Source organism: Netta rufina (assembly GCF_964035555.1).
Source record: "Netta rufina genome assembly, chromosome: 10".
Lineage (NCBI taxonomy): Eukaryota > Metazoa > Chordata > Aves > Anseriformes > Anatidae > Netta > Netta rufina.
Genome location: NC_140133.1, coordinates 19,454,498 through 19,477,816, shown reverse-complemented (window position 1 = coordinate 19,477,816; position 23,319 = coordinate 19,454,498). Strand labels below are relative to the sequence as shown.

Below are 23,319 nucleotides of genomic sequence, written 5' to 3'. Positions count from 1 at the left end.
TTCCTTATAATGTTGCATTAAGACCATATGAAATCTACCTGGAACGCTTTTATGAGATCCACTAGCCCTATAAAAATGGTACAATAGTCAGGGAATAATTTGAGACAGGTAAGATCTGAATGGCAACGTATGCAGTGCATTTGGAGTAGTCTGAGTTACAATACCAACTGTACCTTATTTCCTTTGGAGAAGCCACAGAAAACCCCCAAACCCCTCAAAACCCCAAATCCTTAAGAAGCACTATGGAGCAGAAATTTTTGGTGGAGAGGAACAGTGAACCCTTATTTTCATCCGAAAGCCAAAGCAGTTACTTTATTCATATGTAGAAACACAACCTCCCCCCTACGTTTAATGTCACAAAAACGCTAACTGCTCATGGGGGAAATATTAGATCAATGCTAAAAAACAGCTGGGAGAGACCAGGGGAAACATTGCACAAGATCCGCAAGCACTTTGTGGAATATTTAGCTGGCACTTTTCTGGACTGTTTGTGAGCATTTTCTGATATTTCTGAAGGCATGCTGGGAAAATGGTATGGGAAAATAACAGTGAAGTAGTGGAGCCATATGAAAAAAATCAACAACAAATAATAATGAAAGAAGCTAATTTATTTCCCAGATAAATCAATGCTAAAGCAGAATTACACTGTCTGTAGCAGTATTTCTTGCTAGGAAAGCACAACTAAGCTGTGTGTTATTTCTATAATCAGCTCCCTTCCTTACTATTCCCACCAAGCTGAGGCTTCCAGCTGCAAATGAGAGGCATCACTGTGTGCACACATTCCAAGAACTCTGCCAGTATCCTACCTCCCTCTCTCCTGGCCTCTTGTTGACTAAATTCAGCTTTTGCTAATTTTCAAAAATGCAATCACTGTTTTTTATGAAAACTGCTTGCGCTCTCTTGTGCGGAGCTGAGCAGCACTCAATCAATTCATATTCACTAGATTTGCACTTGTCTCCTCAGACTGTATCACCTGAGAAAGATTTCTTCTTCACAGCTACTTTAAATATAATTATACACCTCTCTTCCCCAACGCAGAACCTGCCTCTACCCCTCTCCATTTCCCTGTTTTGAAGTTTTCTGTATTGTTTCACCACTTTCAAAGGTATGTAGGCCATATGTTGCAGGCTCCTCTGCTCTATTTTTTCCCAGGTCACCTTGATTTTGGTCTCTTATGCAGAAAGTTCAGTGTATGAGAGCAGACACAGCCTTTGCCTTTGTGGCAGGCATAAGTTAAGAGACCCAGAACTTCTGCAAAATGCCACCAACAGCGTGCAGACAGTTTGAGCATCAACATTTACCATCCAAGGCCCCAGAAGGGTGTATATTCCAGTAAGAAGCCAACCCCTTGAGCAATATAAAAGGCCTGCCAAGGACAGCCAAGTAAAACCAGATGCCGTGGGTTGGAAAGATACAGAGTGCACTGGTAGACAGTGTGAGATGAGAAAACAAGGAGAGGACAAGGAAATGAGTGGACAAATGAAGGGAGAGAGAAAAGAGCTACAAGGAGAGAAGTGACATTTTAGTGCAGTATGAGAAAACATACTACAGGCAGGCTATACAGGAAGGTAAAGGAAGGCAGACATAAGTGTAAAAGGGAGAAAAATGCTTTTTAGATCTGTATGCCCAAATAATTGCTAGCTGTAATACTGTTTACTACATGAGAAGTAATTTAGCTGTTAGCATCTGTGAGACAAGACTGCATGATCTCAAAAATGCAGGCCTTATCAAATGCTGGGAAAAATATAGAAGTGTGAATCATAGTATTCAACTACATAAAAAATAAATCTATGACCTAAGGGTTTTACCCTTATTTTTTACCCTTACTTTTGCCATTGGTCTGAATGGTGCCATCCTATTTCAATTTGTCTGTCTCCAGTAAATTCCTGAAAATTGCCCACATGCTAACTTTACACAGGATGGGTCAATACTGCACTGACTGAGCATGATATTAAGGGAACGGCAAATGTGCAACTTAAACAAATTTTGGTAACTTGAAATAATTCCTACCACCAGTTCAGTACACTAACCTTTGCCTTTAGAAAAGCTATAGTCAGATAAATCATTTAACTCGACCATCAAGGCTGTTACCTTTGACTTTTTCCATTACTTTCTATCTTGTTATTCAATGACTTAAATCAGTCACTAGAGCCTACTTTGTCAAATTTAATCTATAAAGCAACTATATCATGATTTTCTGATGATTTTTCCACACAGTCCAATTTTCAGTATGAACTTTACTAAATTTATCTTTACATTACAAAAAAAAAAAGTCAATTTCCACAGTGGTTAATGAAAAATGTATCGGAAGACCTAAAGCTATTGCAAAATAAAAACACATATTGAGATAATACCTGCCTTCAGAACCAAATAAATCCAGTCATCAGAGACTGGGGCTAAAGGGACAGGCACTGGAGTTGGAGTTACTTGGGTCTGCAGCAGTATACATCCACTGTGACTGCTTATAGCCAGAAACACAATGCAGAACAAAAAGTGGCTTTATATAAACATGTCTCAGGGAGACACAACCCGTCTGCTCTTCCCATAAGGTTTCTCAGCTACGGTTCCGATGAGCAAACAGCAGACAAGGATGGAAAAGCACCTCCCATCCCCAATATACAGCCGGTTAAGTAGCAAATGTCAAGAAGGTCCCCACAGCAAATTTTTGAATATGCAGGATGCAGGGTGTCACAGTTACAGCTTGTAAATGGTATGAAGTTCTTGCCCTGGCCATATGTGCCATAGGCGAAGTCTCCCTGACTTCAGTGCACAAGGTCCTCTCATAAGAACAAATATTTTAAATAGAGTATGGAAAGTTCTTGCTGTAGTCTTTATAAATGCTGTGTAATGGAAAATGAATTTGCGGAAAACAAAGAGTAGGTATGAGAGCAATCTCGTAATGTCGTCATTGTTTCAAAGCGATGTACAAACATACAGCGTTAGCCATTATACTGAAAACAATCATCTGCCTAAAATAGCCTGCAGCAGCAAACAGCTACAGAAAGGGATTTGTTACCAATCATATAACACTCTGTACTAGTTGCTAGTTAGATCTTCTTCCAATATTTAGCAGGCTTCTCTGCAGTTTGGGAGGAGCCTTTATCCTAAATAAAGTGCCAAGTTTTCAGCCTCCTAGTTGAGCTACAACTTGTTGAACACAAGCTGCAGGAGAGAGGGAAGACCTGTGGAAATGCTACATAGATCATTTTCAAAATTTTATTCCCATTGTGATGTTAATGGAAATTTTCACAGATAAGTATAAAACTGGGGCAATTAATTTTTTTTCTAACTGATTAATTCTGGATACAGCCACGTCAGCACATTTTTTGGAAAACCTGAGGTGTGAAACTAAAAGGATTCACCCCCACAACCTCTCGGGAGGAAGGCTTGCTCCAGAGGAGGCACACAGTAGGCCTGGGAGATTGGCACCTTAGGACCATGGCTGCCAATCCCACTCACATGCCTCAGATAAGGAAAACTAGTCACATGCTGAGTGTGGAGCACAATCCTCATTTCAAAATTGACTTACTTGGTTATCCACTCCAGCCCTCTGCTCCAAACCAGCGTCTCTCCTCTGATATCAGAAATTTCAGCCTCATGCATAAGTCCTCCTAAAAACACAAAAATAAGAAAACTGTTCCTGAACTCTCATAGTGACTTGTCCTTCATACTACTAGACGTGACTGAAAATGTTCAGACAATTTTTATCTTAATATCTTTTAATTAAGCAAAACAAAACAAGGACAATTTTCAAACATAGCATTATCTTTATTATCATAATTAATTTGTTCATTTTCCAGATAAAATATTTTCCATATGTTTTTACATAGCATCCTGGGTAACAATACTTTAAAAAACCTAGTTACTCAGAAGGAAAAAATATAAGTAACTACTTTCATACAACTTTAAGAAAAAAATTTAGAAATTGTAAAATAAACTGTAGGCAATATCTACTCATAATGATTTGTATCTAACTTCTTACACTAAGAACAGATTTGACATTTCAAGGAGCTTTCAGAAAATTCTGCCTTTATTTTTCAGTCAGATCTACTATTTATCTCTAAAACTGTTTTGCTGTGAGGCTCACATTCTGTCACTGGCAAATGAAGCAGAGACTGACAAAATATAAAGATGTTACTCTTCTTTTCTTCATTTTGAAACCTTTGTCAGTTCAGAAAAGATCTTAGAAACACCAACTCCACTTCTAAACTGTTCTTGGTCTAAAATGTTAATGTAATTTCAGGGCATACTTAGTATTGTAAAACCACAAGGGAAAAAGAATAAAAGAAAGGATCTGGAAGTTGTCTACCTAGATCAAGACATTTGGAAAACAAAAATAAGGCTAAAACTGAAACAGTTATGAGGGCCACAGAAAATGTTTTGAAAATGTTTCTCATTACAGCTAGACTGCTATGCATATTAACATTTAACAATATGTTTGAATAGAGTTGGTGGCAGCATCTTGTGCAGTAGGACTACGCTCAGGATTGGTGATTTTCAGAGCGCAAACATAAAGGTTTCTGACGCTCCACATTTTTGCACTGTTAGGAAATTACATGAGCCAGCCATACTGCCACGGTCTTGGGGGTCCCTGTACCTACCCAGCCTTGCCTCTTCAAAACTTTTAGGGCTCCCAAAGGATTCTGATCGTGCCAAGTGGAAAAATTTTCCAACCTTCAGGGCAGCGAACCCTTGAAAAACAAATCCTGTTTAAATAAGTACCTCTTGTCTCCTAGCAGCAAAACTGGGTCTGTGTAATAGATAAGATGTACCTGCTTCCTTCTTCTAAACTGAATGGTTGGTTTCCAGACTACACACAGCTCCCTTCGCTTGCACCATTTTGAAATAAGGGTAAATGTTGGCTCATTTTAATGAGAAAAAACATGTTAGCGTAGACAAATGTGCATCAGTCGCAGCCCCATGTTTTGTGAGGGCGTGTATTTCCACATGAAACAACACAGTACACACTTCACATGCCTGAAAGGGCTTTTTTGTTCATTTGTTTTTCTTTAAAACAGTTTGGTTTACATCCTTCTGGAAAGTAAAGATTCACAACTCCAGGATGTTCTGGCTTTCTCTGTGATTCCTGCAGTACGGAATCAACTCCATGTGAAAATCAGCAAGGAAAACTTCACATTTTGAAAATCGTAACTTGCACATAGGGGTTTCCACAATGGCTTAACAGTTGTCTGATTTCAGCACTTCCTTGGCAAGAATGTCACTGATGTAAGATCTCCGAAATACAAACATTAGTTTTTGGGATGAGAGCCCTTGCCATATTCAGGTTTTCTGGTGTGGGAAGTTTCCTACAGACATCTTCAGTTTATATCACGTCAAATCTGTGATCTTTCAAGCTCACTATTTCTCCAAAGTGTCATCGTGAAGTTATTGTGCAACTCTGCATAGGCAGAGATAAGCAGTTGGAACACACGACACAGAAGTCATGTAAAATCTTTTCATATGAAATCTTTTACCAGTTAAGTGATGTAACTTTTCTGAGCTCTCATTCAGCAGCCAAATAAAACTGAATGAAGATTACACATACTAGAGAGCGGCTCTCAACCTTTCCCAGACCACAACAAGCCATTTTTGACCTGCACAGGCAATCTGATGCTCATCCTAGCCTGACTGTACAAGGTTTATTTTTAAAAAGAGTAAACTTATTTTTATTACAATATTTAAAACCATAAACGTTAATTCTAATTAATTTTCTAAAAGTGCACACAACCTTTTTCAAGTGGTACATTTCAGGTACTCACCATATTTGCTCATTTTCACTGGGCAAACTTTGTCATGCCCTTGCTCTAACTTCACAAATGCCTGTTACACCTCTCTGCCCATGGCTTCACTTTATCCCAACTCCATTCCCAGCGAAGTAACTCTTTAAAATCTGTACTTGGTATTTTTCAGTATTGGAACCTCCTTTTTTTTATAAATGCGTGTCCTAAAGCAACACAAATTCCACAGAAAATACAAGAGCCCTGAAACTAAAAGGCTTCTGTAAGTGACCACCACCTTCAAAAAGACCTTTACTATTTAAGAAAAAAAAAAAAAAAAAAAAAAAAGGCTCAATTAGGATCAAATTAGAGCCCAGAATCCTGTCTCTAAGAGCGCTCAGCTGGGGTTACTCATCTTACACAGATAAGAGCATGGTCTGTTTGCAGGGACTCTCTCCTAGCTCCTGACAATCAGTAATTTGGAAACTTCTGAGACAGAGGCCAGCAACAACAGCTGGGCTCAGCATCCAGAGATGCTCTGCCCCCTTCCTGAACCCACATAAAGCTTTGGTCTCTACAACACCCTGCAGTAGTGCTCATCAGGGAAAACAACGTTCTCCCAACACTTTTTTCTTTTTTTTTTTTTTTCTTGGGGTTCACCTGGACCAGAATTGAAGAATATTTTACTTAACAGACTGGGATTTTCAGAAGGCTTCTTGTTTTGAACTAACACGTATGTTTTAAATGGGAATTATTCCTTGGCTTATAAAAATTTCAACAGTGCTGTAAATATATAAACAGGGCAGCTGCTTACCTAACAAATAGTGGATGATCACAAAAGCCTGCCTGTCAAATACACCTTGTGCAAGTATTAAGAACTGTTTATTTTGGAAGCTGTACAAAAGCATCTTGCAATAATCCAGTGGAGAGAACAGAACGCTCCACATTATTCACACTCACTCTGCCAGTATGAAAAGTAAATCCATTTCCATTCCCCCTACTGAAAATAGGAATATTTTTCACATTTTTAAGAGCAAATGATTGGACTTCAGGACTTTCAGAAATGTAAGAAAATGAGTAGAAATGCTCTTGGATTTGCCACTTCAATTGGTCCAAAACACACCCATGCAAAATGCCACGCGTTAGCTCTACCTGGCAGGTTCACAACATCCGTGAGCATGGAAGAAAGGGAAAAGATGCTGAGCAATCACTAGTACTCCGGGACACCCATTCTCCGAGACGCTGGCTGATCTCCACTACCACTGCACTCACTGCACAAACTCCTCCAGAACATGCCTTTTAATTACAGCTTGTGTTTTATGTCCCACCCATTACCATCGAGTTAACTACAGGCTGGATTTAAACATTATCATTAGCTACAGCGTGTAAGATGTGTGAAAGGGAATTAGGCATATATAATGACAGTTCTCTCTCTCTAAATGTTCAAATAAGGGAGGAAAAGACAAAGAAATTATATAGTACTGAATGTGGTGTCTACATCATAATTTGATACCTGCTGCACGTTTTTGTGTTGCTGGGGAATTTCAAAGATGCAGAATTTGTGGTCACAGGCCAGAGCACAGGACTGGATGCTTTCTGGGATGTATCCTCCGCTGAAATTTGGAATCATTGTGCAGCTTCAGGCAAGCAGCAGCCACATCTGGGCCTCGGTCATGTACTCAGATCACAGGCTTGCACATAAAAAGCAACTGCTCACCAAAGCTAGCTCAACATCAAGTGAAGAATGGCCCAGAAAAAAAGCCATTAGAACACAGCTAATTCTCCCTCACCACACAGAGGAGTGTTCATAACAAAAAGGACAATGAATAACTTCAAAACTCTCAGATATGGTAGTGGTGAGTTAAGATAATGGTGTGGACAGAGAGCACTGAACATGACTGATTGAACGCATTTCCTAAAAAGCCCCAGAAATAAGAGCATTATCCTGTATTTCTCTCTTTCCATTTTAATTTAGGAATGGGTTCTCATAGCCAGCATTCTTCTGGGCCTTGTCTGTGTATCATTCATAAATAAAATACAAACATTACTATGACCTTAGTTAGGCGAAGAGATGAGGAGGAGGAAGCAAGTTATGAGACTGGTTCAAATGATGCCAGTCTTTCACCTACCTGTCTGAGAACAGCCAGATCTCTGAGGCAGGTAAGTAGCTGCTAATCAGCTCCACAAAAGTACGTATAGAACCGCAGGAAAGGATGTTTGTGTTTCTGCTGGGTGCTATCTTTTACTTCTTACTCAAACACTCCTTCTGAAAGATGGTGATTGATTCAAATTTTTGGGGCAGCGTGATCTGTTGCTGGTCTATGATTACCTTCTAAGCATCCGCTCTATTGTTCCATCAACCTTCAGCTTGTACCGTGAAATCCTAGCTCAACTGCCAAGGCAGAGTCTACCCTCTTGCCAAATACTTTATGAGAGTGTCATCTCAGTCATTATCACTACACAGCATCTATACAGTGGGTGATGCTGACTGTGCTCTACCATTGTAAGACTGACATCTCGTTTGGTCCTCTCTCACCAACTCTTCTATTAATGCAAGCTTATATTTCCACCAGCAGTAAAAAGAAAGGATTGAGGTGGGTTTATTTGGTTTCTACTTTTTTAAAGGTAAACTGATGTAAAAAAACATAGCAGCAGAAAAAATGCAGACTGAATGAAACCTGCTAAAAAAATAAAAAAAAGGAGTTTTGCAGACCTTCCAGAGTTGTCACTGTGTCCATGCTATATAGCAAAGTACAAAAATGACGTGCCCTTACCCTGCCTATGACAGGCCAGCAAAGTTAAGAGGCAGAGCCCTGGTGACAGGAGAGCTGACTAAACACGATTGACCTTCCTTGGCTGTGGCAATGTAATTTCAGCCCCGTTGGCAATACCCTGGAAACCAAAGTGCCTTTCAGTTTCAAACCTCAGCCTTTGAAAATAACATTAAAGGCTCCTGCGGAGACACTGCTTCTTAAAATTTCTTTTTTCCAAGGGGGAACTGCAATGTGCCTCCAGCAGGGAAAGCTCCATTTGTGCCTCCTCCCATGGATAGTGGCAGCAGGGAGAGGGGAACTTCGGTTCCCTGTCAGTGTTCCCAACCCCTGCCCAACTGCACTGCAGAGGCCTTCAAAGGCTTCCATCACGTTTCATTTGTAAATAATCAATTCCTCCATAAACATCCCATTAAAGCCTGTCACAGGACTCAGCGCAGCAGCTGCCTAGCCATGACTTCAAATGAAAACGTTATGAGAGGTCTCGCCTGTATTTTCCATCCAAATATTTGTAGGGCTCCGAATAGCGTGAGGACACCGGTACTGGTGTCACTCACTGAAATCGGTGGAAGCCCTGCCTCTGGCTCCAACAGGAATGGCCTCAGGGATCCTGTACCAACAGATCTGAATCACTAAGCCTCACCTGCGTCAGCTATCGTTGAAGACAGCACCGTATTATCATTGCTATGTACTCCAGCATGGTCCTGAGCACCAGAGGCGCTTTATATGCTAATGTAACAGGGGTGGTGTGACGGTGGTCACAAGGGGCTCCAACCCAGAGCAGGTATCTCCCCGCTGCACTGACTGATTGCCCCGTCACACAAGCCACAGACAGAGGCTTGATGGGTGGCAGCACTCAGATCTCTCCGTGCACCCTCAGCCCGTGTGGCCTGGGGCTTTATTTCAGACGAGGTGTCCACAGAGAGTGCTCTCATATGCTCTGCCTCATGTAGGACCACAGAGAGGAACGGGCGCCCTGGCTATGGCCACCAGAGCGTGGGTGCCCAGGAGGGAGGCGTGCGGCCAGGTGAGGGGTGCAGGATGTGGCGCTGTGGCACGGTGAGTGGCACAAACACTGATGTTTTGTCCCCAAGGCTTGGGGAGCACACGGAGGACACCCGGGCACCGCTCGTACCCAACAACGTGGCCCCATAACCAGCAAGTCCCACAGCGAGAGCGAGTGTCGGCGCCACGGCCAGGGGCTGCGTGTGGTGTCCAGATGCAGCTAACCAACAACTTTAATCCCCAATTCTGCCATAATTCTTTTAAAAACGGGCAAAAACCCCTTAAAGCTGTGCACAGCCAAGTCGTGAGGTGATCCGCTACAGGAAGGGGGGGGGGGGGGGGGCGCGGAGGTGGGAGGGGCCCGGTGGGGAGGGGCCTCGAGGGGGCGGGGCTCCGGTGGGTGTGGCCTAGAGGGGGCGGGGCTTTGCGGGGCGGGGCGGGGCTTTGCGCAGGCGGCGCCCGGGAGCGCGGCGGCGGCGGCAGCGGCGGGGCCGGGCCGGGCGCTGCCCGGGAGCGGCGGGGGCAGCGGGGCTGTGGGCAGGGCGCTGTGCCGGGGCTGTGCCGGGGCTTGAGCTTTGTGCCGGGGCTGCCGCGGGTTCTGCGCTTCGCCCCGTGCCGTCCCCGTGCCGCTTCGGGCGGGCTCACGCCCGTGCATCTCTCCGCTCGCTTCCCGGCGGAGCGGAAGGAGGATGGGGTTCGAGCTGGATCGCTTCAGCGGGGACGTGGACCCCGACTTCAAGTGCAACCTGTGCAACAAGGTGCTGGAGGACCCGCTGACCACCCCCTGCGGCCATGTGTTCTGCGCCGGCTGCGTGCTGCCCTGGGTGGTGCAGCAGGGCAGCTGCCCCGTCAACTGCCAGCGCATCTCCACCAAGGAGCTCAACCACGTCCTGCCCCTCAAGAGCCTCATCCTCAAGCTGGACATCAAGTGCGACAACCACGCGCGGGGCTGCGAGGCGGTGGTGCCGCTGCAGCAGCTGGGCGAGCACGCCGAGACGTGCGACTTCTCGCCGGCCAAGTGCCGCAACCGCGGCTGCCGCCAGGTGCTCAACCTGCGCGACGTGGAGCAGCACATGCGGGAGCGCTGCGAGGCCAGGCCGGCCGGGCTGTGCGAGCAGGGCTGCGGCTTGGTGCTCACCCACGGCGAGCGCCGGGCCGGCGGCCACGGCTGCCTGCGGGCCCTGCGAGCCCACGGCGCCGCGCTGCAGGCGCGGGCGGCGGCGCTGGAGAAGGCGCTGAAGAAGGAGGCGCTGCGAGCCGGCAAGCGGGAGCAGTCGCTGCTGTCGCGACTGGCGGCGGCGCAGCTGGAGCTGCAGGTGACGGCGCTGCGCTACCAGAAGCGCTTCACGCAGTACAGCGCCCGCCTCGACGCCCTGGCCCGCGCCCGCGCCGCTTCGCCCGGCAAGGTAAGGGGGGGACGAGCCGGAGGAGGGGGGGTGAGGGGGGTGATGTCGGGGAGCCCGCCCGCCCTGTCGCGATACCGAGGGGCGAGGTGCGGAGGCTCCCCGAGGGGCCGCGCGCTCCCTCAGGGGGCCCCGAGGGGCTGGAGGGGGCTCCCCGGGGTCCCGTCGGGTGAGGCTGTGCCTCCACGTCCCCCAAACCACCCCTGTGGGGTCCCCCATGCCCCCCGCCAGCCATTTCAGGCTCCGGAGCAGCCACGTCGTGGTGCGAGGCACCCGTCTCATGCTTGGCGTTTTTTCCAGACCCGCACTGGGTTCTTTACGTGGTTCAGGAGGAGAAAAACTGCCTTGATTTCAGGCAGTCTGAAATAAAGTGTTTATAAAGTGGCCAGAACCAAAAGGCAGAGCTGCCGTGGCACCGAGTTCTGACTGGGATGAGGCTCCCCAGCAAGGGCAGTGCTGGAAGCCAATTCTCTCTTAAATGAAGACATTTGGAGTCCTCCCCATGACCTGGACTGTGCCAGCACAGACCCAGCAGCATTAGAGGGCCTGAGACTGTCAGACATCTATAGGCACACCTCGAGAAAGGCTGGGGCTCCAAAAGCTATGTAAAGGAAACAAAACTTAAGTTTTCTCTCTTATTTTTCCCTTAAAGAAACACAGGGCCACACAACTCACCGTGTTCTGCTAGCTCCAAGCAGAAAGTATCCCAATACTGACAATACTGCTCTGACTTCAATGCTGGGTGTGACGGAATCGCCCCCTGCATCTCCCCCTCCTCACCTCTGACCTGATGCCAACAGCACACCTCTGTTGGTGGCTGGGGTTGGTTTGCATTATTTGGCTTCGTAATAGCAGCTGAGCACGCTTTAGCACGAAAGGCACTGCTACAAAATGTAGCAAGCATGCAGGGAAGATAATTTCCAGCCCTACTTTTTATCAAATTTATGGACACAGCTGCCCAAGACGCCTGCGCTGGTTTCCAGCCGCGTTACAAAAGGCTGTTATGCAGCTTTCTGAGGCAGTGCCTGATCTGAAGAAAGCTGGAAGGTGTCATGTCACCACAGCCTTGTGGTCTAGCGGTCAATCAATTACATGTCTTTCACAGCATTTCGGGCAGCTTTCCAACACCAACAGCTTTAGTCTGCCCAGCTCCCAGAGAACTACAATCAGGAAACTTGCATCTTTGTGCAGCAGAGAGTTTTTTTAAAAGACCCTTGGTAATCACCTAGCGCAGGGGATGCTTTACCAATTTGGGGATGTGGCTGGCTTCCAAGTTTTTACTCAGGGGTTATTTTCTCAGAGGCGCTCGCACAGGCTGTGCGGTGCAGGATGCGGATTATAAACACTCAGCGGGGCGTTATGTGCTTGCCTAAGGATTAGGTCTCTCAATGCCGGGATTACACATATGGTAATACAGAATAACAGATTTCAATTTCAGAAGTGATTGCTTATTCAAAGCGTGCAGCGCCATTGCTATCGTTATTTTACCGTCATAGATATTCATACTTCGTAGGTTCTGTTAAAAACTGTAATTGTTCCCTGTTAAAACACAGACCTGGCACTAATGAACTGAGTTTTCTGGCTACATGTGATGATTCCAGAACTCACCATAGGATGTTCTGGCTTCTCGGTAGGCAAAGAAAAAGGATCTTCTCACTTACCTGATGGGTGGTTGCTTGTTGCTGCAGACGTAGAGCCAGTCTAGAATAAATCAGAGGGCGTATACCCTAGTCAAAACAGACAAAGTGCCCACTTACAGTTCTGTTTAAATGCTTAGGTACAGGGGAAACATGATAGTGATGGATGTCAGGCCATTTCCATCACGAAGGACCCAAACTTGTGGTCTTTTGGCTGGGGCAACTGTTTTTGAGCAATTTTGGAAAGCCAGGTCTGGATTTGTTTTAGCATAGACTCCCTTTGTGGTACCAGATGAATCACTTCGCTTTTCTGTGCTTCCATCTCCCATTTCTGAAGTGAGTTTATAACACTGCCACAACTATATAAAGACACACATAAAATATATATTTTATACACACAGAGAGAGTTATCTGAAAATACCTCACAATTTTGTAAGTCCATTAAATAGCTAGATTTGCATTAAGTGATTCCAGTTGCGTTTTCCATGTGTACTCTTCCCCATCTTCTTAGCCACTGAGGGAATGCTTTAATTTTACAGTGTATTTACTGGATGTCTGATCCATGCTAGTTCCAAAAGACGAATCTGAAGGTTTATTTAGAGGGTAACTTTACTCCTTGGTTGAGAGGTGAGGCTTATTGTGGGCAAGCTTGAGGAGGGAGTGGTAGGGAAGGCAGTGTGTCTTTCTCAAAATTAGTATTGCCTTTGATCAGCCCTGTCAATCCTGAAACATCAAAGTCTAAATAAGCAAGAAAAACCTCATGCTATTCAAACAATGCTTAATCCTTGCTGAAACATACCACTGTTCACACCTATTGATAAGCCGATCTAGTCGGTCCTTTATGTACACAGCCATCAAAGTCCTTCGGGAAGAAGTGAGTAGGGGGGAATCAAAACCAATTTATGGAGCTGGTTCCAGCCCAGGGGGAGCAGACGGCACAGGGTGATGTAAAGGCTGTGCATGGCAATGTCTGCTCTCAGGATGGCATTTTAAACTGTACAGATGTCAGTCTACAAAGGGCGAGTAAAGGCTTTAAGGCCTGCCAAAGCAAGATCTTTGGAAGTCTGGTCTTAGGCCCTTCTGCTTTCCTGATGACCAAAGGCAGGGACAGACTTCCAGTAAATACATCAGACAGATACGGGAGCCAGTTCATGATCTGGTGTTTAGGACCCGAGGTTTAATGCCTCCATGGAGGTGGCAACACAAGTTCTGATTGCATAAAAGCCAAACGAAGCCCTTTAAAACAAGATTGCATTTTTTCTCAGGCTGTCCCCAACCAGGCTCAGCTGGGCTTCGGTCAATAAACAAGGAGCTGAAGTGCTTCCTGGAACAGGCAGCGCGGCTTCGCCACGCGATTACCAAACAGATCAGCCTTCCAATCGAGGAAGCAAAAGGCAGATTTACCCAGCTGGCAAGCACACTCATCTCAAGAATTACCTGTAAGAGTGCTACTCGGCTGCGGGAACACACCATGCCGGTAACCCCCGGGTTTGCTGCAGAGCCAGGTGTGGGGCAGGGCTAGGTGCAGGCCGCGGCGTCTCCAGTTCCTCACTGCTTGATGGTTGCTGCTCTGAGGCACTAGATACAGCAGAGGAGAAAAGAAAGGCAGAGCCCAAGGCATGAATCTACAAAAGTTCCCAAACATTGGAGCACCGCTGCCTGCCCTGTGCCTGGGTGAGGTAGCCCAGATGGCGGAGTTATCGCTGGGCAGTGACGTGGGGCTGTGCTCTGCAACGCCACTCTGCAGCCCCAGAGAGGATGGAGACAGCACACAGACCTGTCAGGACGGACTGGAAAGTTTCTTAAAACCCCTGTGGTCATTTTTCAGGAGTACTTCAGAAAGGCACTGCGTTAGGGTGGGTTTTTCCCACAACCTTTGACTGGTTCAAGCTTACCTGCTTTAATACTGGTTCTGCTAGGCGTACGCCATCAAATCAGAGCCATGTAAGGAAGCTTTAATGAAAGCATTCAGCTTTAATTACGGAAGGTGTCTTGAGAGCAACATTGAAATTGTTTCTTGATTGTTCTAATTGATTTGTCTTCTTAAAAAGGCCTAACAGAGGAAGCCAACAGTGACAGCAGCATGTCCTTGTCCTTTAAATGCTGAATTACCAGGCCCTGAAAGTGGCCTCCCAGGACTGGAAATCTGCTCCTTGAAATCCTGCCTGACGTCTGGGTTTGACGACTTGCAGGGCAATAGCCTTTACTTCATTTTCCAGGCCTCCTCTGGGTACCTGATCCTTACTAGTGCAGAGTGTAGGCAAAGTCAAATAAAATTGGCTGGAACACATTCCTATTTCTCTGTAACAGGTCCAAGTCTGCTTATGGGACCTACAGGAAAGATAAGATCACAAACTGACAAGAAAATTGCAACCCAAAATTTCAGGCCACTGGGGCAGCAGCCCTGTGGTGGAGCCTTGGGCATGCGGTCAGTGGGGCTCTGCTGGTTTACGCTGGGAGGGAACTGTTCTTTGTTATCACCCCCAAATCTAAGAGTAATTCAGTAATCCAGGATCACTTCAATATTCTTGATGAGTTTAATTGACATTAGTATTTGACTGGCAACTTCAAATTGATACGTTAGAAGAAAAATGCACAAACTAGAAACATCTGCACCAAATTACAGTGTAACTGTTGTAATTTTTGTCATTAATCAGTTATGAAAACCAGACTCGTAAGATAACTTCCTCAAACTTTCTTGTGTTCATAACTTTTTCACCCTTTCCATAAAAGAAAAAAAAAATTTGGAGGTAGCATTGTTCATAGAGATCTGTAGATGCACCACATGCACTGTTGTATAGTTTTGTGGTGTAGTGTGATGAATGACAGCCACCTGATTGCGATTGAAATTAGCGTATTGTGAGGATTTAGTTGTATTGAACAGTGCATGCACTAAACTTTGTTAATTTACTTAGTTAACTTTGTTAACTTTTGTGAAACTTACAGACCTTGAGTAGCATCACAGTGTCACAAAGGATATTTTGTGTACGTTTTTATAGAAGTTGTAGTCTACATGAGCAAATGTGCAGTTAGGAGCAAGCTTGGGTAGGGCAGGATAACAGAGCGCAGCTGCTCCAGTATTACCCATCTGTCCTGTCTGTCTTTGTGGTGCATTTTTTGCCTAATCAGACAACTCTTCACTGCGGAATTTCATCTTTTAGGGAATTACCATAATGATTTTCAGTCGTGGAGGATTTCTGTTTTGCTAGTTTCAAATTTGCTGGTCGTTTTTTTCCAAAGAAAAATGTATTACGAATCTCTTCACAGCAGGCACTGTGGATAGCCATTAGCATCACAGGCCTTTTACAGAATTTGTAGCAGTTTTCTTTAAAGCTGTTTTCTAAAACTCACCAGAGAATTGCTGTTGTATAGCAGTTCATATCTGATACTTTCTCAAACAATGTACTGCAGCTAGCACTGGAGAGAAACAACAAAAACGCAGTCCTTCAGACACCCTCAAGCACTGGAAAAGTCAAGAATCCGACTACTGGAAACATGGAGTATTTTACATAACACATCACGTATGACTGGGTCAAGTAGTTGCAGGAACAGCATTGCATATAAATATCTTCTGTTGCTGTTAAGTGTCTCTGTGGATCTCAATAAAAAATACGCATAAATCTCAGAGGGCGGCTTTTGCAGAGGCACACCACGGCGGAGGCCAGAGCGCTCCCGCAGATGTGGTTTTTCTCCAAACTTCATGGGAAAAGAAAGCAACAAAGCAACCCAGCAGACCCGCATGGAAGTGTTATCTGCCCTGCTCACCGATGCGCACAAATGTTTTGAATACGTTTATCTGTTCTTTGCAGGGCGAGGAAACCAAAGCGCTGACTCTTGTCCTCCATCGTGACTCAGGCTCGCTTGGATTTAATATTATTGGTGGCCGACCATGCGTGGTATGTTAATTGTTAAAATATGTTTGCCCTTTCCAGTTGGGAAAAGCACGTAGGTCAACACTTAGAGGAAAAATGCTGCTGACAAGCATTTGGTTCTCTTGGGATTCTTTCAGAGCAAATTTTATGGTCAGAGTTGTATTGGATGTGTACGATGGCTGTTACGTCTGTACTGTCTCTTCCCTCACAACACATTTAATCTTACATGTGGTCACCTCTAGGAACACTGATGTAGGTGGAGTGTAACTCCCCAAACGGGGAACCCTTTGGTATCTCCTCCTCAGACCATTCCGCTTTGAAGATAGCGAACGAGATCAGGACCCAGAGCTTTGAGCCCTTTACAGTTCATTAGGAAAACATTACTCTCCTCTCCACCCAAGATTAGGCAGCCCTGTGTGCAGGTGAAGGGATGTAACTTAACCAACCTACTTTTGAATTCCACGATTTCAGCAGATGTTTCCTGCACCACACACTCACTAATGTATTTTTTCTTGATTCTTGTTGGCCAGGGCTGCTGCATATGACTTTAATTAGATGAAGGAGTGGATTATACCTTGTCCTAGTAATTTAGAAAGTATTCAGAAGTACTTCTTGGCCTCTTGGAAATGTGACATTAATCACGATTTATGCCTAGTAAATTCACTTGAAAGTTATTCTTTATACTTAACGTCTTTCAATTACTTTTCTGAGACACGGTTCTGCACCGATAGAAGCTGATTTAGCAGTACACAGAATCTGGAGACCCCTTGTTAGGTAGAATTTGATTTCCACAGTTTTGTTTGTAAGCCCCCAGAGGAAGAGCTGTGCAGCTAAAAATAAAAATGCACTGTTGCCTTACGTTTGATGTGCAAGCAGGCTGCTGTCTCACTGGGTTTTACATTAAGAATAATTATAATGACAGTTACTACTGAGCTGGCCTAAGTCAGAGGAAAATGATTACCATGCAGCTAATGAACCTAATGAAAGTCCGTTCCTGGTTGTACAATTTTTCAGAATGGGAGTATCAGGTGTTCTCATTAGCACAAATAACCCCATATTAAAACATCCCTACGAATATTTCTTCTAAATTGCATACACTGTTATGACACAGACAAGTTTTAGCTGAGGGAAAATTAGAGTTAGTTCAAGGTACAATATTATATTTTTCTTTTCCTCCCTAAAGGACAATCAAGACGGTTCATCCAGCGAAGGAATTTTTGTATCGAAAATAGTCGACACGGGGCCTGCTGCTAAGGAAGGAGGGCTGCAAATTCACGACAGGATTATTGAGGTATGCGAATACACTGTCCAGTCTCTTTTAATAGTATGAGTTCCGTGTCAGGTCTTCAAATGGCATGATGTTTTAGTGTGGGTTTGGGAGAAATGCACCGTGGTAAACACTGTCTAGAAGACATGCCTGTTAAAATATGCTTGACTTGACTCAGTGCTGACCTTTATGGCTTTAGGTATAGTCCTTACCTAAATATAGAAACCAGATTATGGATGGTATGTGCATGTCCTGACTTTCTGAGGAGCTAGCATCTATCTGGTATGCCATAGATATTTCTTTTTAAAGCTATTGGAAACTTGTAAGTTATTTAGTTAAAACCATATGTGAAATAGCTGTAGCGTAAACCATGATTTTATTTATCTTGGTTTCTAAGACCAAGGAAAATAAATGTTTTGAACAGTTAGACAAAAATCTACTCTGAAGTTTCCATAGGGTTTATTGTAAACCTGTCCGAATAACTCCCATAATGTTGTTTGTAAGTCCTTCTATTATTCAGATTGCAGCCTGAATTGCTTCTCATTTTGCCAGTCTTGACCTCAATAAAAAGTCCTTTCTGTGAAAGAGATGGTTGCTTGAAATGTTTGTCGTAATTTGCAGTGAGTAAATTTCTTTTTTTGAAAGAGAAGGAAAGGTTAGTTTTCATGAAACGCAGCTGATTGTGAGTCAGTTTCCATTGTTTAGCATTTTACAGTTAGGAAAAGTATTCTTCACTGCCTTATTTTTGTAGGCTGGGGAAGCTTTGAGAGTCTATTGTTCAAAAAGATAAGTGCAGTGTTTGTTGCCAAGGATATCATGGAACAGCCAGTTTCTCTAAGTAATGGAATTCCATTGCTCTTATGTTTTGCAAATGAGCAATAAACAGCTGTTAAGGATTTTCTGTTGGCAGGAGACAATGTGTATTTGCTATTTTCTGTACTGTTATGGTAAATTGTATTCACAATTTAGTAAGGATATAAAATATTAATTAAGTTTCTTCATAAGGAAAAGAGTGGAGCCACAGTAGCACAACTATAAAAAGATAAGAAGCTGAGCTGAAGTGATCCAGAGTTGCTTAGACTATATATATATGATATAACATAATTCTGAAGAGGTCTGGACAATTTTGTGAGAACTATGCAATTTTGTTTGAACTGAAAAATTTTCCCATAGGCATACATTTCCCTAAAGCATATTTGAGAAGCTGACATCTGTTTTTGAAGCAGTGTTTGGTCACACAATTGAAACAGCCATGAAAAACAAAACTTTGGAAAAATCAAATAGCCCAAAGTTAGGAGATGGCTTGGTCTCATTATGTAAGCTCAGCTCAGTCTGCTTGAGAACGAGCGCTGTAACTCAGGCTGGAACTGCAGGCGTGCAGCATTTTGTCAGTAGGATTTGGCGGGGGAGAACAGGGACGGCTGACCTCCACGAGCTCTACAGCATCTGCTCTCTTGCGAGGGACCTCCCTCCTTACTGCTTTTCTTTGCTCCATTTTTCCACAAGTTCAGCATTTGGCAGTGGTAGCACAGGGCAGGCTAAGCAGCTAAATACTGCTGTGCTGTATTGGCCAGTAGGAACCCAAGAAGAACACAGAAGAAAGCAGACAGGGTGGGATTTCATGCTGTGCTTCTGTGTCTCTTCTTGAGTGCTGTGGTGCCTTTATGAGTAGCATTTGTGCAGGCTTTTTCCCTCATTTACATTTTAATATAGCAGAAAAGTCCAGAGTAGAGACACAAGGGGAATGTATCCTGTTTATAGCACACCAAAGGTAGCAAGAAGCCTTGTGCAGGAACCTGTGTTGACAACTCTCGTTATGCTGACACAAATTAATTTTCATATGCACTCTTCTCACATTTAAATATCTGCTAAATGCTGATGAAAAATTAGCAAAATTACTGAATTGTTGACCTTGGGAGCATGAGTTTGGATTAGAAATGTCATCTTGAAGCAAATCTCTGCATGGTGCCCAGCTGATGTGTTCTGGTTCCCCCTGTGGAGTACTCTGTGTGTTCTAACCAGGATCTTACAAAGCCCTAAAAATACGTGCACTGGGGACATCAGGACCTGAAAAGAACTGCTTTATTCTGTACTCTGTGCAATTTGTATTTATTGCACTGTATTTTAACTCTAGTCCAGGTAAGGAAAGAAAGAGGATACCTCCTGCACCATGGCATTTAAATCAGCTTTATCATACTATTATATTAGTTAATTGAAATATCCTTTAAGTTTTCTAGATGAAAATTAGGTGATGTTCAATCATAACGTCCTTCTAGAGGCAGATGTTTTTATTGCCTTTCCAAAAGGAAACTTCAACCCATATTTGATTTTTCAGTTGAATTGCCAGACCCATTTACGGATACAGGTTTAACTGTGGACTCAGATGGTATTCAACATAGAGATTAGAGCATACTAGTGGTCATATTTGCTTTGAGAAGCGTGAAAGATGGTAAAGAAAGATAACTATCTAGAACAGAGTTTGGCTATCAGGGACATGCGCGACTTGCTCATGTAGTATTACAGTTGTAAGTATCACCAGTGTGATTTTAAATAGACCCTTTCACAAAGAACTCTTATTCCAGTATAAGTTGCTGAACATAACATCGAGCATTCCAGAATCCATGACAGTGAACTTAAAATGCAGTGAAATGTAAATTATTTGATTTCCTTTTGAAAACATTTCGCTCAGATCTTACAGTAGATGCATTTTGGAGCATGTATAAAATAAAAGCATTGTTTTTCATTTTCAAAACTGTCAAAACATTTCTTATTACTTAGCAGGATTAGGCAGTGTAAAATTTAGACACATAGTGCTGTTTATAGCTGATAACAAATGCTGCTTGCAAATTCAATCCCCCTGACAAATTGATACTGAGATAAACTTTGAATTATGTCTGAGACAGTTTTTAAACATATTTTCCCACTCTAGTGTGGGTTTGGATTTTCTGCTTTATACCTTTTAAAAGGTTAAATGCAAAAAAAGTAAATCAAGTTTAAGAATTGTCTTGAATTTTCAGTGAAAGCATTTTTTTTTTGGCCCTTTGTATATCACTAACATAAGCAGTGCCACTGTGAGGTGTGTTCCTACTGTGAAATGACATACATCATCAAGATGAATGATGTGTGGTTCGTGCTACTCAGCCTGCAAAGCACGCAACAGAAATAAAATCTTTTTCCCTTGTACATCATTTTACTAAATCTGTTAAATAATAAATATATTTAGTGTTTATGTAGGACTATGAAGAATGCATTATGGCTGTTAACCATTAATTATTTCCCTTCGCTGTTTTTTAATATTATCCATATTTTGCAAATGGGTAGTCTGAGGTATACAGGAAAATATCTTGAGAAGTTCTTGTCAGGTCAGGGTTAAAGACTCAGATCTCAGTCTATTCATTATTGCTTTATGTAAACCAATGCTTCATACCTATGTCTGTTTCCAGGTCTTTCACAATTACTGTAGAAGCAAAGTAATGATATTATGAGATTTTCTCTGATTCGACTGCAGGTTTTTCATGCACTGCTCTGACTTCAAAGCAAACAGCTGATTTAATCCATTACTAGTAATTCACTGAATTATTGTTAAGATGCTCCATAACAAATCACTGTATTAGAAACATGCTGAAACTATTGATTTTAATGCAGAGGAATTACTGTTCTCACAGATTACATTTTTGTCAGGGTAACAAAATGGTCCTAATTTCCCCTTATAACAGAAGTTGGTTCAAGTCCCAGACATGAATGACTCCTCTACGCAGCTGCCTGGCATTTCTTAAGACAAAATTAGATTTCCAGAGTTTTTATTTTTAAGCACATCAGCTCTGAAAGGTTATAAATTAAATATGGCATTCTTTTCTCACTAACTAGTAAACTTGTTTGTTTAGCTTCGGGACTGTTTAGAAAGAAGGAGACTTTTGAAATGCTGACTGCTTGCCACCTTAAAACATTTTAAGTACAATTAGGGTACTGTTGAGGTAGTATAAACTGTCATAGCTGCACTGAAACCTCCAGGATTTATGCCACCTGGGACTTGCCCAGTGTTTCATGCTGCTCACAGGAAGGATCATTAGTTTAGGAGTTGAGAACATGTCTTAGTGCATTTGATTGATTTTCCCCAAAGCACGCTCATTTGCTACAAATTATAGGCTGCTTTTCTATTACACGGATTTCTTCACAGGTTACACATAGGAACAATGAAACTTTTTAGCAAATGTTCTCCTATATACTTGCAATTAAAGTTTACAATTTGCTCTGGATTCTGTTTGCCCTGTAGCATAGAGGCTGCTTTAGCAGAGCCACTTTCTGCTCACGTGAGGTGATTTTTTGGCAACCCATGCGTGGTTTCTGAGTTAACAGCACAGCCTCCAAAAAGCCAAGTCTGCACAGAGAAAGCACATCGGCCAGGCAGGAAGGGCAAGGAGAGGAGCACTCACAGGAGTGTGGCGTATGTTTCCATGTCAGTGAAATATAGATGCTAAGGAAGATCTGCTGCTTTGAAATGGAGTAAATGGAGAAACATTTCATGTGGTCTGCTGGTATGGGATGGGGTCTAGTTTTTCAACGTGGTTGAGTCTCTGGACTGAGTCTGTGTTGCCTGCCCAGCTTTCTTGCTAGCCTGCAGTTATCCCTAAGCAGTACACCCAGCTCAACTTATCACTGCTCACAGAAGGCTTCCACAAATAATTAGTAAATAAAATTATTAACCAAACAATTTTTCATCTGCTGGTGAGCGATTTTTAAAAATCACACCAGCTTTAATATGATAAATCTATGCCTATAGCTACTTACAAAAATCATACTGAACTGTCATAGACAGAGGTTAAACAGAGTTTTTTTCATTGTTGTGAACGGCAGAGTTCAGCTCTGCAAACAAGATTTACTATACAGATACATACACTTACTTGGTAATTAATTTTCTGGAAGAAAACGTTTTCAGACAGCAACTTAAAATTGAATGTTCGTGTTCCTGCCAGGACATGCAAGAACAGTGGAGAATTTGTGGAGAGGGAACACAACGGGGCAGTGAGTACAGCTGTAGCAAAGCCAGCTTTTTTTGGAGATCGTACTTATGGAAGATTTTCCAAGTCCTTTGTCCTTATCTGTTAATGGTATCACGAAGCAGCGTTACGTCTGTGCTAAAACATAGGTCTTGCAGCTTGGTCACTGCTAAAACAGAGTAATAATAAGCTTAAGAGGAAAATGTAAATGAAAACAGAAGATCTTGGTTATCACTGCGTTTTTTCATCTCGAATGCTTTTGCTTGATTCCACACCAGCGCTCCAGCCTGAGCTGTGGCAGGGAGGTGGGGAAGCAGGGGGATGACCAGACAGCAAACAGTGAACTGAAGAGGTGTAACAGACATTTATGCTAAATACTGCACCGCTGTCCTTCCCCCAGGCAACAAAAAAAGATAAATCCATCTGAGGGGATGAAAATCTGAAGTGCTGCAAAGAAATTAGCAACTGTTCCTAGTCTTAGGGACCTCTGGGCCCTGTCTCTTCACTGAAGCAGAGCTATAGTTCTAAGCACATTTCACGTTGTAACCTCTGAAAAAGTCCTTCATGTTCCCCTCAGGTATCCCCACCATTTTATTGCCTTCCTGTCACTAGAAACCCACAGCATGCTGACCCTAAGCTTAAATTATCAA

At 43.4% G+C, this 23,319-nt stretch overlaps 1 protein-coding gene across 2 annotated transcripts in view; it reads left to right on the top strand.

Annotated features, from left to right (window-relative positions):
• The first annotated feature begins 9,956 nt into the window (after window positions 1–9,956).
• Window positions 9,957–23,319, top strand: part of PDZRN3 (PDZ domain containing ring finger 3) — a 130,447-nt gene continuing 117,084 nt past the window's right edge. For both annotated transcript variants that reach the window (XM_084292975.1, XM_084292974.1), the window contains exons 1-3: window positions 9,957–10,899; window positions 16,343–16,429; window positions 17,589–17,696. In XM_084292975.1, the coding sequence (XP_084149101.1) occupies window positions 10,183–10,899; window positions 16,343–16,429; window positions 17,589–17,696 (912 nt within the window). In that variant the 5' untranslated portion in view covers window positions 9,957–10,182. The remainder of the gene's footprint in view (window positions 10,900–16,342; window positions 16,430–17,588; window positions 17,697–23,319) is intronic.